Here is an 18,872-nt window from a genome sequence, read left to right on the forward strand (position 1 = left end):
GTATCTAGTCATCTTGTTCTTTGTCATCCTATCTTCTCCTCCCACTGACCTTGCCAAGCATCAGTACTGTTTCCAGTGAGTTATCGCGCAACACGTGTCCAAAAAAACAGAGCCGCTGTTTATTGATTTTGCCCTCTAGTGATATTTTCGGTTTGATGCAATCTAACACTACCTTGTTAGACTATTAGACTAGCTGCCTGACTTCTGAGTTGGAGAGGATGGCCATCACATGTCTGGAGACCTCACTTATTGGTCTCCAGGCAAAGCCCTATGATCTGAACTGTCATTAGACTCTCAGATCAGGGAGCTCCTGCAGAACAGGAGAGCTCTAGGGGGATTCTCTGCAGGGACCTTTTAAAAGTCCATGCAGGGATAAGGACTACCATGACATTTATAGTCTATGGGCATTCCTGAAGTGGTTAAAGGGGTTGTCTAGTTGTAAACTTGATGTTCTATCTTTAGGATAGGCCATCAGTAATAGATAGGCTAGAGTCTGGCACCTGGGCCACTGCGCTCATGCACTGAGCTGATTTCTACAGTAAGCAGACAGCTCTGTTCCAGCTGCAGTGGCCAGGCTTGGTATTACACACAAAGTGCCCAGACGACAGCTGATTGGCAGGGGATCCTGGGTGGCACCCCCCTTCCTCCCCCACTGATATACTATTGAAGGGTAGACCATTAATATTTTACTACTGAACAATCCCTTTAAATATATGAATTTTGGCCTGAAAATCATTTTTGCAATAGCATTTATTTAAAATGTTTGCACCATTAGTCTTCTGGAGTTTCTGCTCATCAATGTTATAGTTAACAGCAGACAGTCAATAGATCATCTATCAGTTAAACTGGACAGATGGCTTAAGGTGCATTTACACACACAGATGATTGCTCAAAATTAGTCAGAAAGTGACAGTTTTGAGCGATCATTTTGCATAGGTACTAATGGGTTAATCAGTCCTTTAGCACTTCATTGCATATATTTAGAGAACAGTGGGTGGTCTGCTCTCTAAATACATCGCTATTGTTCTCCAGCAGGACAGCATCTGTAAGGCTGGGTTCAGTCTATAAAATATACTAACTGAATACGGACAGAAAATACACCTGTGTGAATGGCCCATTAGACTGCAGTTTCAATGTACAGAGGTATGTAGAAGTTGCAGAAGACAAATGGTGCAACATTTTGAATAAATATATCTATATTTGGAGTGTTGCGCCAAATCACCAGTTCTTTTGGCTATTTCTTCCTGTAATTTTAATCAAATCCTATTGCAGAAATGATTGTCAGTCCTAAATACATACATTTAAGTGAAAAGATTCTCCCCAAAAGATGTCCATAGCCTTAATATAGTATGTTTCAAATCTCCAGTATTAGTACAATATTTAGAGCAGCTCCAGAGCATGTCCCATTGTTCATCAGAAAGGCTTCCAAGTAAAATATGCCGTTTCCAGAGGCAACAATAGGAGATTCACACTTTGGGGGAGTGCAGTGTGGTCACCTTCTGCACTACAGAAAGGTTTCCTGTCTGCCCCTATATTGTTATAATTCAGTATATGTGACATTCTGTTAGGTTTTTGTCATTTTGTATGCAATCAGTAGGGGAACCTAGTTGTTGGAGTACCGGCGATCAACTAGTTATTTGCTATCCTGTGGATAGGAAGTAATTTAATTTTGTGGGACAACCTCTTTAAGACCCTTTTTACATGGGCTGATGATCACGGGCAATCACTTATCTAACTGTTCGTCCACCTGATCATTGCTGGCAATCGTCAGACAAACGAGCAAATGTTTGTAGGGTGATTGCATCTCTTATGTGACATCTGTAAGGGAATAGTGCTGCTGCGGTGCTCCCTCTTACGCTACAGCGGCTTGCAGGCTAGGCTCCACCTCCTCCAGTCCGTTACTGTGCTAAGAGCTTCCCCACCACTGACCAGAGCCACTGCCAAGGAAGGGGAGGCAGCGAGAGACATAGGAAGCCATGGAACAGGCACAAGAGAGCGCCATTTTTTTAAATGATTCTAGGAGGCTCACGGGGGTAGCAGCACAGAGCACCAAGATGAGAATGTACGTGGAATGGTAATGCTGTAATGTTAAATGTTGGTTCGTGTTAGACTGTAGTGATGCAGAGCTCCAAAAGTTTAGTGACGTACTCTGGTACAGGTACTGGTGTATCTTGTTGACACCGGAAGCTAGGGGTTTGAAAGCCCTTAGCAGGAGGGAACGCCGCTGTCCGGCCCCCCGCTGCCGATTGGCTCGCACTGTGGCAAGGAGGACACTGAGAGCGGAGGTGTTGAGGCGACAGCAGGGAACACTTACAGCGGGGGCCAGTTCACAGCAGGTGACAGCAGTGATGGTGAGAGTGACAGCAGCAATCTTTAGCAGCGCAGATGAGAGCCCATCACACACGGGTCTTCTTGGCTCATCCCAGCGCTTGGCCTCACATCTCGGCTCCCTGCAGCGCCCCTGTCATTGAATGCACAGCAGCACTCCCCAGTTCTGCGCTGTAATTGTTGGAGTGGCTCGGCTCCCCACACCGCCGCCTCCACTCCCTGCTCCGGCACTGTTCTTGTTGGGCCGCCTCCGCTCGCCGTTCCAGTACCCCACAGCTTCCCATCTCCAGCCGTGTGCAGTCACCTGTGAGGGTCTGTGGCTCTCTGCCTTCTCCCCTCCCTGCAACGCCACACACAGGGTTAACCCTAACCCTATCGCAAATGTGAAGGAAACCATTGAAAAATCATTGGTTTCATAATTCTGTGTTTTCCCTCGCTTTCACATTGCACGATTTTATCACAAGTGTGAAGGCACCCTAAAGCTAGCTTTACACGAGCGAGTGTGATATAGGGCCATGAATCCTGCCCCCATATCACGCTCCCCACCATGTGAATTGCCCAGCGATGGGATGAGGAATTTTAATGTGAAAACAGCCTTGCATCACTTCAGGGATGAAGGGAATCCCCCCGCCACAGCTGATAGCTGCAGTAGAGGATAGCGGAGCTTCTTCCATTGTTTTCAATGGCAGACCTCACATCTCGTGCACCTAGCATGTGGTGCAATGCTGCCACTGGCCCCATTGAAAACAATGGGGCTGCGATGTGAGAGCATGAACAGATAAATCACAGCATGTTCTATTTCCTGCATCGCGGTGCCATGCGGGAAAACATCGCTCATGTGTAGGACCCCATTCAAAAGAACGGGGTTCATATTTGAGCAAGATTTGTGGGTCTCAACTTATAAATCTTGCACAATTTTATTGCCCATGTGAAGCCGGCCTTAGAATTAATGGAATTGTTTTTGTTGCAAAAACAAAAATGACAAAATATAGAAAGCCAAGTATTAAAAAAATAAACCAATAAATATAAACCCACACACATCAACAACCATATCCACAAAAAAACAACAACCACAAAAACACAGTACTTGGCCCAAACTGAATTTTTCACATTTTATTATGTAAGATCGTTAACAATATTCTCCTTATAAAAGTGAAAGTCTTCAGAAAATGAAAACACATTTTAACAATAGAATTTAGCTTCACAAACAACATTCTGTACATTCTCAGCGGATGTTTCTCTACAGCTGGATACAAGCAGCTACTTTGTCATTTCAGTACTGACTGGACCGTGTGAAAGTGTAGGGATGCTCCCCACCAAAAAGGAGAATTGAGAAAACTGAGTTTTCAATTCATTCACATAATTGCAGGAGGAACAACAGAGGGACAACAAAACAGAGTTCTAAGAAAAAGAGAAATAGATTTATAAAAAGTGACAAATCAGGAGAGCAAACCGATCTTTTCTGATTGAACGGTCTAAATTTTCACTTCCTGTGTCATTGCAGGCTCAGGTCGCTGCTCCGTCTCTTTGTCATGTTTTATACTTTAGCTCTGCATTTTCAGATTGGCTATTGCCTTTAAACAAAAGGTCACAAGAAAATCAGTACATGGAGAGTTAAAGTGACTATGTAGTTGAACAGTCACTTTGGATAGGTCATGGATCAATAGCACGAGTGGCTAAAAGTCACCAGATGTCAATATGACTTAGGCCTAACACCGCCCTGCGTTGGCTATATGGGGAAATGGGAGTTGGAGACCCTCCCTTATAGACCATGCTGACTAATACATGAATTTAGTTAGAAAGGAGTTAGAAAAATGGTCTGTATCTAGAAACTATGTATCTTGTCCGTAAACTGTGTGTTTTGCAATCTAATTCTGTGCATATTTTACCTATCACAGCACCATTTCAAATAAACTGGGAACCAACGCAAGTGAAGATTGTATTTTCAGATTATATTGCTATGACCTTCTTGTACATGAAAATACAACTAACATCTGCTGACGTTAAGGGGTTTGGCTGACGCTTGTAACTGAAGGTACAGCTTGAGTCGATTTCAATGAGAGCCATGCCTGCAGTTACAAGCGCCAGCCACTACACAGAGGTCGGCATTGAGACTTCCGCCCTGACCTCTGTGTTATTGCGGTGATGACAGCATGCGCCCGCTCAGCTGATCGGTCATTCTGCTGAGATACAGACTCCAACCGATTATCTATTGATGACAGGTCATCAATAGTATTCTCATTGGAAAACCCCTTTAAAGGGGATTTTGTCGTCAGATCTATGCTGCCCCAACAACGGGCAACATGAACCTGGGACAGGGAAGCCCGATGCCCGTATTGGTGCTTTACTCTAAAATACTGCAGCTTTTCAGAATAATTACACTTTTTGATGTTTGACTTGGAGTTGAGTTCCGAGTCACAGAGGCGGGCCGCACCACCTCCCCCCATCGGCTGCATGCAGAATGACAGCTCTTCTCTATCACAGAAGGAGAGAGTTGTCGTCTTTATGCAACGGGTGGGCAGAGGCGATGCGGCCCGCCTCTATGACTCAGAACTCAACTCAGAGTCAAACTTCACAGTATACTTATTCGGAAATGACACAAAGTTTCAGACTAATTCGCTTTCAGTGCATCAGGCTTCCCCGTCCCAGGTTCATGTTGCTCATTGTTTGGGCAGCAGGAACTGGATGACGGAATCCCTTTAATGTGAACTCCAGATATGCAATACTTTACCCTCCTCTTCCAGGTCTTCATCATTATCAATGACGGAGGAGTGCGGGCAACACTATAGCCATAAGAAGGATACTATATCTACATAGTGTACGAAACATACAGCGAGGTGTAGGGTATATGTTCACATGTGATGTATATAGACTGCAGATTTTCCACTACTAATTGGAAGCATAGTACAGTACAAGCAAAGTTGATGAGATTGAAAAACTTCATCAACATGCTTAAATAGAGCTGGGGTGTAATATAAAGTCTAGAGCACATTAATTTAGGTTGTGGATTTTACCGCAGATCTCACCTCCTTCAATAAGCGGGATGAATTCTGCTGTAAAGTTGTGACAAATCCAAATGTGACACGTGGATTTTGCTGCAGATTATCCATTGTGGAGATTCCTTCCCGTGCGGACATACAGTTATAGCGCCAAGTCGTCAAGCGTAAAGAAAATAAAAAATCTAAATAAAAATATAGAACTAAATAGGACATCCGTTACACACTGGGGTAGATCAGCATTGCCGTGGAATGAATGTTTGGTGCTGTGTGATCATCAGTCATTAATCTGAACCATATACAGTATGTAATATATTATTTAACGGTCATAATATATAAGGGCTGGTCACATGTTCATCAACAAAAATGGCAGAAATGCCAAATCCGGCACATTACTGACACCAAACCTGTCTGATGAACCCCACCGGCTATAATGGAGTCCACCGGTATTTTGCCTGAATTTTTCCCAAAGTAGCGCAGCATGCTGCATTATTACATCTAGGATTTTGTGCTCCATACAGAGCAGATGTAAACAGAGCTTTATTCACAGCAAGCCCAGCATTACAAATTCCAGGGATTATTTGTTGCAAACATGTTAAAAGCCCTGCAAAAGCCTCATGCATTTATCTTGGGTTTGTTACAGTGCATTAACCCTTTCCAATCCAATTTGTACCCTGGTTTTCCTAGGGGGCTTACTCTTTTTCTGCTGTCATACAACGACGAGGTGACACGTTGGATAGGCTCCGACAGCAGAGAGGCTGGTAATATACAGTAAGAGAACCCCGACGGCCGTCTTCCAACATCAGAGCTGTACAGCCTTAAATCATAATGTCTTCAGACGTCAGACAGTGGATTGGAAAGTGTTACTAGTGGAAGAACCTACTGCACCAACACAATGGGAATAACCTGCAAGTCTGACCTGCCACACACGTGCTCCTTGTCTGCGGACACCGATAAATATAGTGCAGCGGTAACAAGCCATGTCCCTTTTGAAAGACAAAATACTTAATTGTCTTCATTGTGGCAACTGGCTCCATAAAATATCTCAGCGATTAGAGTACCTTCATAAACCAGCGTGTGTGTGGTACAAGCTTTCTGCAGTGGAAAGCCCTCTGCAAATATGTTGGAAATAAGCAGTAGCCAAATCGGATCCTAAACTATGCAGATTTGCGGTGGATTTTCACCCTTAGGGTTGAAATCTGCATCATATATAGGCATGCTGCTTATACGTTGTTGAAGTTGCCCATATATGCTGCAGTCATCCGCTCCAAGGCGAGCTTTCCACGCTGCAGTAACCACCTTCGGTTGAAACCCTGCCGACCTGCGGCAACCAATGGATGCACGATCTTGCCAGTAATCCTAGTAAAATAGTGTGGCCATTGGCTGCTGTAGGTGAACAAGCTGTTAGTACAAGGTCGAAACCCAGCCTTGTGAATACACCCTTAAACCAGTCTTACAACTTTGACACATTGATATATCTGCCTTAGGAATCCTCTATGATGAGTCACAACATCTTCAAGTACGGTAGAAGTTTTCTGCTGGAACGACCACAAGAGCCATCCAACAGCGTGTAAACTAGCGACAACATTCAGTGCTCTTCAGATTTGGGTTATGCAGGATTAAGTCCAGAGCAAGTTGGGTTCTTGTCACTTCAGTAGATGCTTCAACTGATCCTGAAGGTTTGATGACTGCTCAACACTGCCCACAAAACAGAGAAAGGGTTAAACATATGGTTCTATACAACAACATATCCTGCACAAAAGATGTTGTGTGGTCACATTGGTCAGAGGTATAAAGGGGTATTCCCAGGTCAGTCTTTCATGGCCTTGGTTGGGATACCCATACCTATGTGTGCGATCCACCCCGATTGGGGATTAGGGAAACAGCTGGGAGATGTGGAAACAGAGCAGCTTGCGACGCCATTCCCGTAACATTAATTCACCTCTAAGGGAGTTACAAAAACATTGTAAGACAATATCACTTGTCTGTTTACATAAGCACAACCACCCAAAGCTGCATACAGTGGAGATGGGCATCAAAAATTTTTTTTAGTTTGAATATAATTGTTATATCTGCATGCTTAAAAGTCCAAATTATTTTTTTTTTAAAAATACCATTTTTAATCACAGACATTGAGAGTAGTCAAAAAAAATAAAAAAATAAAAGACATGCAGAATGCCAGAACTGCACTTTTTTGGTCTCTCGTCACCAAGAAAAAATAAATAAAAATAAGATCAGAAAGCTATAGGTATCCCAAAATGGTATAAATAAAACTACAGGTCACGCAACAAGAAAAAAAAAAAGCCCTCGTACAAAACCCAACGCTGAAAAAAATAAGGTTATGGAGGTCAAAAGATGGGGACAAGAAGTACTTTTTCTTAAGTTATTTAAAGAGTAATATTATAACTAACACACACACACACACACACGGCTTCGCCCGAGTTAATTTGGTACTGGTGTTTATCTGGTGTTCACGCGGAAATCTTATGAAGTCGTGGTTACTTTAGAGATACCGGAAAAACATATGTTCACCATTTTGCATAGTTCTTTGCGTTACCCAGGAAACACCACGGGAGGTAACCATGCGACGTTTCCTTCATATAAAATGACATCAGGAAGTGAGAGAATTAGATTCCATTCGTAAAATGTGGACGCTAATTCTTTTGCTCTTAAAATTGAACAATCGAGGTGGGACCCATTAGCTTTTCCTATTTATGACATAAATCAATGCTCGTGCCAAATTTCATGTTTCTATGACACCGGAAAGTGAGAAAATTGCATTCCGTACGTAAAATTTGGACGCTAATTCTTTTGCGCATAGAATTAAATAATGGAGTTGGGACCCATAAGCTTTTCCTATTTATGACATAATCAATGCTCGTGCCAAATTTCACGTTTCTATGACACTGGAAAGTGAGAAAAATACATTCCGTACGTAAAAATTTGACGCTAATTCTTTTGCGCATAGAATTGAATAATCGAGTTGGGACCCATTAGCTTTTCCTATTTATGACATAATCAATGCTCGTGCCAAATTTCACGTTTCTATGACATCGGGAAGTGAAAAAATTAGATTCCGTAGGTAAAAGTTGGACGCTAATTCTTTTGCGCATAGAATTGAATAATCAAGTTGGGACCCATTAACTTTTCCTATTTATGACATATCCAATGCCCGTGCCAAGTTTTAAGTTTCTATGACATTGGGAAGTGAGAGATTTAGATTATGTACGTTAAATTTCGACGCCAATTCTTTTGCGCTAGAATTGAATAATCGAGTTGGGACCCAATTACTTTTCCTATTTTGGAGATAATCTATGCTCGTGCCAAAATTCATGTTGCTACGATATCGGGAAGTTGGAGAACTTTTGGCGAGTCAGTGAGGGCTTTCACAGCATATTATATAATATATATATATATATATATATATATATATATATATATATATATATATATATATATATATATATATATATATATATATATAATTATGTTAGAACCATAATTGTTCTGACTCGCAGAGTAAGGCCCAATGTCCACGGGCAAATTTGAATTGTCGACGATCCGCAATTCAAGCCACCAATAGGAAGACATGGGCGTCCGCAGCTTAATTAAAGCATGCAGATTTGTTTTGTGGGCCTTCTGGTCTGGAAAACAAATCGCAGCATGTTCCATTTTGTTGCGGTTCTCACTTGGATGGCTTGCATTGAAGTCAATGGAAGCCTTCCGATCCGCAATTGAATTGAGTTGCAGACTCCGCAGGTAGGCAGGAGATTTAAAACTTAAAAAATGAATTTCTACCATGCCTGTGCGGCGGTGCGCTGGCCGACACTTTTGCAGTGAAGGCAAGCACTGTCCTCAGCCGCGGGCAGGGTCTGATTCCGCTGCGGGCTCCCACATGCAGAATTCGACTTCCCGTGGACATGAGGCCTTAAGATAACATTTTTACTGCTGCAGAAACTATTTTTCCTTTTTGCCTCCCACTTAGAAAGTTTTAAGAAGTTATCCAATACATTAGATGGTACTTTAAATGCAACCATTAAAAAATACAACTCCTCCCACAAAAAACAAGCCCTCATGTAGCCATGTCACTGGAAAAATAAAAAGTTATACATTTTTGAAAGTGGGGAGGAAAAAAAAAATGATGAAAAACAAGGGGCATAAAAAGCAGAAGGGGATTAAACACCCTAGTGTGTGACCGTTAGATTGTGAGCCTCCTTGGAAATCTCTCTGCAGCTTTGTGGAATACGTTGGTGCCATTATATAGGCAACTGCAAGTAAATACATAAATTTTAGTCTGGCTTCACATCTGTGCTGGAACCTCCGTCGCAGATCCGGCACAAAATACCAGAAGAAATAGCGCATTTTCTTCCGGTAAAATGCCGGGCAGCTGAGCGGAAACTATACGGATCCCATTATAGTCAGGGGGGGGAGGGGGGGTCCGTTCCGCCAGGAGATTCCCCTCTCCTGCTTCCTCAACGCACAAGGAGAACTGAGCCCCCACCACAGATGTGAAAGCAGCCTCAGGAGCCTGAAGAAGGGCAAGAGAATGTAAAACAGATACAATTCCACACTATCAGTGATAATGGTAATAAAAGCACTCACTTCTTCTGGATGGCTTCTTGTCTGAAGGATAGAGGATAAAGATGGCAGTAGTATTACTGTACAGTCTAAAGCAGATGAAACACGCAGGAATAAATAAGTGTACTTACTGGTACTGTAGATGGGTGGTTATAATGGCCATTTTTCTCAGGCTCTGCAAAGATCACACATAGTGCAGGTCAGAAACAGCCATTAAAGCGGATGGGGTTAATCAGCTGGATGTCACACATATCTATGGTATATTACATTTCACAAGACAGATACACTTTATATGGCGTCCATAGAGAATTAAAGGAGTTGAACTGGATTAGAAAAACATGCCTGCGTTCCGTCAGAAACAGCGCCACACCCGTCAATGAGTTTTGTCTGATAATGCAACTCCGTTCCATTGAGTTCCCAACTACTTGAGATAAAGGGGTTTTCCAGGCAGCGCACGCCGAGATACACCAGGGTTTGAGCAGAAGCACTGCTCCGACCCCAGCGCTTGTAACTGCAGGCGCAGCTTTCAATTAAATCAATGGGAGCTGTGCTTGTAATTGCAGGTTGGGGTCCCATTGAGGTCAATGAGAGCTGCGCTAACAATTACGAACGCCAGCCGCTACACAGGGATTGTTGCAGCTGCTTCAGCTCCGACCTCTGTGTATCCCAGCACTGACAGCCAGCGCTGCCTGGAAAACCCCTTTAACCATGCAAGATGGCGCGTCAATGGAAACCAAACTCATCAACTAATTGAAGGCTGGATTTCCAGAAAATCCATTTTCTTGGTGCATGCCAATCAAGCTGCACGGTGCTGGACTGTGATGGCGGATTCCACTACAGGAAGTCAGGCCGGCCTCATGGAGTCTAACAGTGCAGCGCCCGAGGAGCAGGCCCTCAGCGGGGTAACCAAATAGCAACCTGTCACGGAGGCTCGACTGTCTCCTCCAAAGGGGTGGCCAAGAACCCAACCACGTTACTAACTGGGGAAGATCACGTTTAATAACCTAGGTTACCCGAAGTTCCTGTTTTGTCACCGTGACGCCAACGTTCCTAAATCCACAGCGGATTACCCAGCTTGAATAAAGAGTAGTCCATACACAGAAAGTACTTTTTCTATAAGAAACGGGAACGTTCGGTCTTGTTCCTTTACTTAAACTTCTCTTCTTTCATATAACAGGGAAACAACTAGTATGTAGTAGATTATTAGTTGGCTTACATCGCTCGCCTCTTTACTTACTCTCATGCAGTTTGGCATTCCCAAGGCGCACATATCCTCAGTTACAGTTATGTGATGGATCTCTCTCTCTCTCTCTCTCTCTCTCTCATTTGAAACGCTCAACTGGAGGGACTTCAAAACACTTTTATAGTTGTGGCTATCAACAGGGGGTTATTCACTGCTCTTGCATAACTTGCTGTTTTCTGCATCGGAACATACCGTTCTTGCGCTTTCACACCCACGCGATCTCAGCATGTCCTGCGTTCCAAAACCCTGAAAGGGCAAGCTTCTCCTAAGGAGAGGTTCTGAATCGTCTGAGCACCGGCAGGAGCAACAGTCCATCTCTCCTCCATCTCTATCACTCGACCTCGTCTCTCTTCAAACTCCAACTCACAACGACCACTTTACTGACACCTGACCCACAACTCACAGACAAATCGATACATTTTCCAGACATTAGCCCTTTCACGCCTGGAAGTTGTGATACACGTAACACTAACCCATACAACACTCATGACAACAACACGACATACATGAAACATGCATTCTAAAGTGCTGGTGGGAACCCCAAACTCTGGGCCACTACAACAGTTTGGTCATAAACCTGCAGACTGGGAGCCCAATAGGGGTCATTCTGTTGGGGATTTTGGAAGGGTTTCCCTGGGCCTGCTGCTGGGTTGATGCTCTTCCAAAACCCTGTAAAACTCTCCACCTAGAACAGACGGTGTCCTGGTATCTGCTCCATGCTGGGAGACATGGTAAACCCTGCAATGGCACGTATAGATGCGCCATCCTGGAAGGAGCAGGACAACCTGTGCCACCTGATTGGGCTGCAGCTACCACCTCATGCTACCAGTAAAGGCAAGGACACTAATCAAGACTCAATCAGGAAGGATAAGGAGAGAGGAATTGTGTGTGGTAAGCATATTCAAAACCATTCTCTTTTTGGGGGCTTCCTTGCTGTTGCTTCTTCAGCGCACCTTTTATTTGCACCAAAGCAGGTGGAATTGATTTGCAATCACTTATGTTTCCTAATTGGACAGATTGATATCTTTGAAGTCTAAGTGATCTATGTCCTATTTAGACACGATTATCGCTCAAAAGAGGTCTCAGAGCGACTTTTGAGCGATAATCGTTGTGTCATTTACAGCGCAAGGTGATCGCTCAAACGTTGAGCCATCACCTTGTGCACTGAGCAGAGGATGCAGAAGACAAGCGGGGCTGCTTGCCTTCTGCATCCAGCTGTTCCCCGCTCCGAGCGCCCGGCTGTTGTACAGCTGAGCGCTCCGAGCAGAGGATGCAAAAGACAAACGGGATGGCCCCAGTTGTCTTCTGCATCCAGCTGTTCCCCGCTCCGAGCGCCCGGCTGTTATACAGCTGAGTGCTCCGAGCAGAGGATGCAAAAGACAAGTGGGATGGCCCCAGTTGTCTTCTGCATCCAGCTGTTCTCTGCTTGGAGCGCCCGGCTGTTATACAGCCAAGCGGGGTATGGAGAACACAGCTGGAAGGCTCTGTTCTTCATACCCAGCCTGTCATCAGGGAGCGGGATACAGCTGAAACAATAGTATCAGCTGTATCCTGCTGTGAATCCCTGATAGGGCACATGCTGAAAGATCATTAAAGAAAACTGCACGATGTCAGTGCAGATACACACAACGATTATCGCTCAAAAGATGGCTCAAATGGGCCTTTAGGGTCATACTGTGATGCTTTAAAGAGAAGCTGCACTTTCACTTCGGCGCACTTCTGCTCCGTCGGATGCTTCCGGATTCTTCTAGCAGCTGAAGACGGTCCAAGATAGCTCTATATGGAGCCAGCTTCAGCTACTGGGAGGAGCTGGAAGCGTCCGATGGAGTAGAAGTGCTCCGAAGTGAAAGTGCAGGTTCTCTTTAAAGGGGTATTCCAGTTACGCTGAGTTGCTGTCAAATAAATGCTAATCAAATGCTATTAAAGTTTGCATGTGGGTTTGCTTTGGATTTTGTGTCTGTAGCTCTAGAAAAACTTTCTTAAACTTTATTCACACGGGGCAGTTTGGTTGCAATAAAAACCGCACCAAAAAGGGCATTTGCAAAACTGCATGCGTTTTTTGCCACACTTTACTACAAACATAGTAAAAACACACATGGTTTCACCAATGCGCTTTTTGGTGCATTTTGTATTGCAACCAAACTCCCCCTTGTGAATGGAGCCTTATAGCACTTCAGAAGGGTTTATTCACAGGGAGCCTCTGGATATGACCTGTAAGTATTCCAGCTCTACAGGTCGGGCTTGTTTAATAGGAACAACCAATGATAGTGATTAGTTGCCATTAGAGATGAGCGAGCATACTCCATAAGGCAAACTCCTCGAGCGAGTAGTGCCTTATTCGAGTACTTGCCCGCTCGTCTTTAAAGATTCGGGTGCCGGCAGGGGGCGGGCAGCGGCGGGGGAGAGCGGGGAGGAACGGAAGGGAGATCTCTCTCTCCCCCCCCCCGCTCCACCCTGCTCACCGCCACAACTCACCTCTCACCTGCGCCGGCAGCCGAATCTGTAGAGACGAGCGGGCAGGTACTCGAATAAGGCACTACTCGCTCGAGGAGTTTGCCTTATGGAGTATGCTCGCTCATCTCTAGTTGCCATTGATTAAATCCAATCTACATGGAGCAAAAGGCAACTTCTGCCTCCTACTGGTCACAGGATCTCGTTTCAATGAAGACATGGACATATAGGATCTCTCACTTATATGAACGTGCTTTGCAAAAATGTAAAAAAACGTAGGTATGGGATTAATAAGTTATGTTTGTGTGAGGTAATATAGTATCCTTACATCTTCTGAATGTAAAATGGAATCTTCTTGCATTACCATGTTTCTTGCTGCATGGCCAAGGAGCTGAAAGAGTAAAAGAGAAAAAAAAAAAAAAACGAAAAAAAAAAAGGGAATTAACGAATTTATTTTTAACAGCAAAACTGTCATTAAATGTAAGAGGAGCTGCTGCTGCCCCATCCCGGTCACCTAAAGCCAAAGTCAGGGCCAACTGATCTAGAACTATGGGACTGCAGCCTACTTTGCTGCTACAAGTTGCACTCATTGACTCCTTACTCTGCAGCTACATTCACCTGTAAGTGATTTGCACTGAAATTGTGGGGTCACCATAGCCCGACGTGAATGATCATGCAGGCGCACCACCGCTCCATTCACTTAAAGTGGGGCCGCCAAAGTCAGCTACCCCCAGCCGTCCCAGTGAAGTGAATGGAGTGGTGGTGTGCATGCGCAGACCCCCGTTTACCATACACTTCGGGACGAGCTGTGGTGGAGGTTTCTGCATGCTACGTAAAACCTATCGCAAGACGACCCCTTTAAGGTTTCACTAAGAATAAAAAAAAATAGATGCAAGTGTCTGTGCAAGCACTGCAGTCAACTTTTTAGACAATCTTATATTTGCGCCGGACAGATTGGCCCGTGTAAAAGGTCCCTAAGGCATGTTGGATTTCAACATGCCCAATGCTTTGTGAGATAAGTAGCCGCATGAAGTGCTTGTCTGCCCTGCAGCATCTGTGGTGGTCTTAAAACATCATCAGGTCAGGAAAGTTTAGAAAACTATGACAATGTGCCCCAAACCGCGCCAATATTTATCATGGCAACACGTTTCTTACCTCAGAGCTTCGTGATCCTTTCAGCACTTGCTTGGTGAGCGCGATGACGTCAGCGCCGCACGTACTGACCTTTTCGGTAAGAAGCCCTTTTACCGACTGCCCATATTTAGTCTGCCCATCTGCGGAGGCTGCCATCTTAGCCACCACTTCCCTCTCCATCATGAGTACAGCTGCTGTGCTGGCCAGAAGAGAAATACGTCAATTTGCAAATAGTTCAAAAAAGTCACTTTTTTTGTTCCCCATCCCTTATAAATTTATTACACATTTTTCTTGAAAAGGGTATTTCCATCATAAGCAGTCATGTTGCTGTCATAAGCCATCAAATCATGCAAATCAAATCAGCGCAATTTTTTTTTTGAAGGTCTATAGGGAAAAAAGAGCGATATCACCCCAAAATAGAATATCCTTCCCTTTTTTTTTTCCCGCACCGCGATGCGATGCAGGGGAAAAGTAGAAAGTCATGGTATGACCTATCATTGGGCGTGCCCTCGCATCGCTCATTGTTGTCATTGGGGCCAGCAAAGCTGGTGCACGCGAGTGCGATGCGAGGCTTCGCAGTGACAATAATAGGAAACACTCCATGGTCTCCTCTGCCGTGGCTGTGAGCCGCGCCGGAACATCGCATCGAAGTGATGCGAGACATTTTTCACGGCCCGGCATTGCACTCGCCCATTTGAAATGAACCTTAGGCCGCTTTCACACAGGTGTTTTTTTGCTGCAATTTACGTGCATTTTTCGAACGCCGCACTAAGCCTCCATTCATTTCAATAGGGCTTCCCAGGCGAGCGCCTTAGTGCGTACTAAACCGAACGCTGAATGGTCTATTTTTCAGCGTTGTAGCATGTTTCCGCTGAACACGGTGCATGAAAAAAGGAGTAAAAGCGCGGTATGATACAGTATACTATGCCACCAGAAGAGCGGGGAAAAAAGCTGTGACATCATCAACTTCCTGCGCTGTTACTGCGCAAAAGATGCTTTAAAAACACATGCATGCATGTACAAAAATGCAGCTCTGCATGCAGTTACCCGCTGCGTTTTTAATACACTTGTGTGCGAGTGGCCTTACGCCGCATTTACGCGGGCGCGACTTTCTCACTTCTCATAAAGGCCGGGCGAAGCAACACTATAAATATATATAGTCTACTTCTCCACATACGTTTCCTAAAGCCGGTGACACGTTTATAGATCTACATGTAATTCTTGCAATTTTTGATTAAAAATCCTTTTTTTTAAACAAAAACATCCATCCGGTGATCGGCTACAAAGCAATACACACCAAATCCACTGCATGCACAGCGTACTCTGTACCTTCTACGCTCAGCGCTGCTCTTTATCGGCGCTGCTCCTTACCCCACTTTTATAGGAATCCTGCAAACCTCCCCAGCCAGCCAGCAGATACATATTATCTGCACTGTGACATGTCGCCCTGCAGCAGCAGCAGCAGCTTCCTGTCATCCCATGATGCACTGCGCCTCCTCCCCCTCTCGCAGCACGTGGTCTCACTAACCTTAGCAGCGCTCTGTAGTAAAGTCTGCTGCATTGTAGACTTAAGACATTATACAATGGACGGCCTTGAAGCTCTTTTATTTAACCCTTTTATGACCGAGGCTCATTGATGCTCCTGCATCCGGGTCACATTCTGAAGTCCTGGCATTCCCAGTTCATTAACTTCTTATTTTTCGATCGATAGGGCGCTATGAGGCTTGAGCGGTAGTTTTTATTGGTACCTTTTTGGGGTTCATATTAAATTTTTTTTTTAATCACTTTTATTCCACTTCTTGTTTTGCATTTTTTTTTATGATGGTGTTCAGCCTGCTGGGTTAATAATGGGATATTTTAATAAATTTGACCTGAAGGCCGGTGGAAGTGCATTGCCGTGCGTATTTGCGCCACATATTTGCGTGTGCTTGTTTTACTGTACTTTTTGCACGTGCAAATCGTGCGCATTTGTGCGTGCAAAAAACATCCGTTGGAATGGTCAGTTCGCGCGATTAGTTCAGTATGTGCGCTTTCCCGGTACAAATGCACAGAAAATTCAGCATGCTGTGGATTTTTTGCGCAAAAAAATTGTGCGTGCAAAATACTCTACATGAAGGAACCCATTGAAATAAACGGGTTCTATTCACTGCTTACTGCATGTGCAAATTTTTCGTGCGTAATAGGGTGCGAAATTATGTTTGTGTGACTCTAGACTTACGGATGCAGCAATACCTCGTTTTACATTTTTTTTTAATTTCTTGATGAGACAACTGGGAAAAGGGAGTTTTTTTTAACTTAGGGCTCCTTCATACGAGCGTACGTGTTTTTACGATTGCGTTAATGGATGATTTTCTGCAATCAAGTCCTAAGCTTAACTAGCATTTTCGCGGCCATTCACACGGCCAAGCGCGATGTTTTAGCGAAAAAATACGCCGCAGTCGGAGTGACTTCTAATGCCTAAATAGAGGCACTCGTAAGCTCTTCCCAGCCTTGGACGCTGCTAAACTCCATCCCCCTCCCTTTTTTTCTAGCCCCCATTGAAGTCTACGGGAGCGGCCGGAGCATATCGTTTGAAAGGTAGAACCAGGACTTTCTTTTCCGGACGTGTGTAAAAACGCCCCCTGCCGATTTCAGTCGCGTATGTTCTTTTTTTTCCGGTGCGATATTTTTACACACTGCAAATTCACCCCTGTGCACGAATGCATTGGAATCCAATGCGTAAGATGGCCGCGTATATCGACCGGGCGTGAAAAAGTGGCTACATAGCCCCTTCAAAACACTCTTGTGAATAACACCTTACTGCACAGGTATGTAAATTGCATGGCATGTGATTGCGATGCTTTTTATTTACGCTCTCATAGAAAGTAATGGGTGATTCTTAAAGGGCCACTCCGCTGATTTTTTTTTTTTTAAATCATTCATTATGCAGCTTTTCCCCAGTATATATGTCAGTTAAGGCTAACTTCACACGGGTGAGTGTGATATTGCGCTCGTCAGCATGCGATTTCCCCACGGATACAAGGTCTTTTTATCTCAAAAGCACCTCGCATAACTTCGGGGAAGTAGCGATCATGGAATTTCTCCCATTGTTTTCAATGGGCAAACCTTGCATTGCAACGGTGCGATGCTGCCGCCGGGCCCATTAAAAACAATTGACAATGCGATGCGAGGTTACGCCAAAAGATAGGATGTACCACAATTTGTTTGCAATTGTGCGATGTGGGGGGGGGGGGGGATCGCTCTTGTATATGACTCCATTCCAAAAAATGGGTTCATAAGTGTGCAGCATAAATCGCAGCATGCTCTATTTCTTCACATATCATACGCAGCACTATGTATGAAACGTTGCCTCTATGCAGGTATTGCGAAGGGGCAGCGTTTCAATACACATCCCCGCTCTGCCAATCGCTGCCCCACTCGGTCTCTGCCGGCAGAGTGCAAGGGCCGTGATGCTACCGTGCTGTGAGATACTTTGTTGATCTTTGTTAAGCATCACAGGCATGTTCCTTCTTAAAGATCACACAGCTCTTTTCATACAGTTATAATAGAGGAGATCACAGCTCATCCTCCTGGCTGTATACTTATGGTCTGTAGCTTATTTAGATGAAGGTAAAGATAATTAAACTGTCCTACCTGCAAGAAATCATATAGCCACTGGTATAGCTGTGCTGATGCATCACTTTCAGGGCTTATTTACATGAGCACATATACGCTGCGTTTTTACGCCCGACCGTATATACACAACCATCTGAGTCATTGGTTTCCAATGCATTTGTTCACACGGTTGAATATACGGCATGTGAAAACGTTGACCCACTGAAAATAGAACATACGTGATTGAAATACATCCGGTGGCCAAAAAGTTCTGGAACTAGCTTTTGACCAATATACGCCGGCAGGTCCCATAGACTCCTATGGGAGCAGGGGGGAAAAAAGGGAGGGGGACGCATTTTAGCAGCGTCTAACGCTGTGAAAAACTTACAGGTGCCTCTATATAGGCATTGGAACGCATCTCGAGATTTTTGTATAGCGAGGGTTTTCCAGGGTGCTGTGTATTTTTTCGTTAAAAATAACATTCACAGACGTGTGAATGGGCGAGAAAACATTGGCTGGGGTCGCGGAAAAATGCCCATTCACACGGT

General features: G+C 44.4%; 1 protein-coding gene across 5 annotated transcripts; it reads right to left on the minus strand.

Annotated features, from left to right (window-relative positions):
• Window positions 1-3,426: 3,426 nt before the first annotated feature.
• On the minus strand, window positions 3,427-16,214 carry BORCS7 (BLOC-1 related complex subunit 7). Of its 5 annotated transcripts, none has more exons than XM_066600909.1 (6): window positions 16,102-16,214; window positions 14,752-14,924; window positions 13,925-13,987; window positions 10,034-10,077; window positions 9,927-9,947; window positions 3,427-7,022 (listed from the first exon to the last, which is right to left on the minus strand). In XM_066600909.1, exons 2-6 carry the CDS (start codon window positions 14,911-14,913, stop codon window positions 6,971-6,973), a joined length of 342 nt encoding a protein of 113 aa, XP_066457006.1. In that variant the 5' UTR covers window positions 14,914-14,924; window positions 16,102-16,214; the 3' UTR covers window positions 3,427-6,970. The 5 variants fall into 5 exon arrangements, with proteins under 5 accessions (XP_066457006.1, XP_066457007.1, XP_066457008.1 ...); XM_066600910.1 differs by having other exon boundaries at window positions 14,752-14,929; XM_066600911.1 differs by having other exon boundaries at window positions 16,060-16,214.
• Between the last annotated feature and the right edge of the window lie 2,658 nt (window positions 16,215-18,872).

The sequence above is a fragment of the Eleutherodactylus coqui genome, chromosome 4 (genome assembly GCF_035609145.1).
Source record: "Eleutherodactylus coqui strain aEleCoq1 chromosome 4, aEleCoq1.hap1, whole genome shotgun sequence".
NCBI classification, from domain to species: domain Eukaryota; kingdom Metazoa; phylum Chordata; class Amphibia; order Anura; family Eleutherodactylidae; genus Eleutherodactylus; species Eleutherodactylus coqui.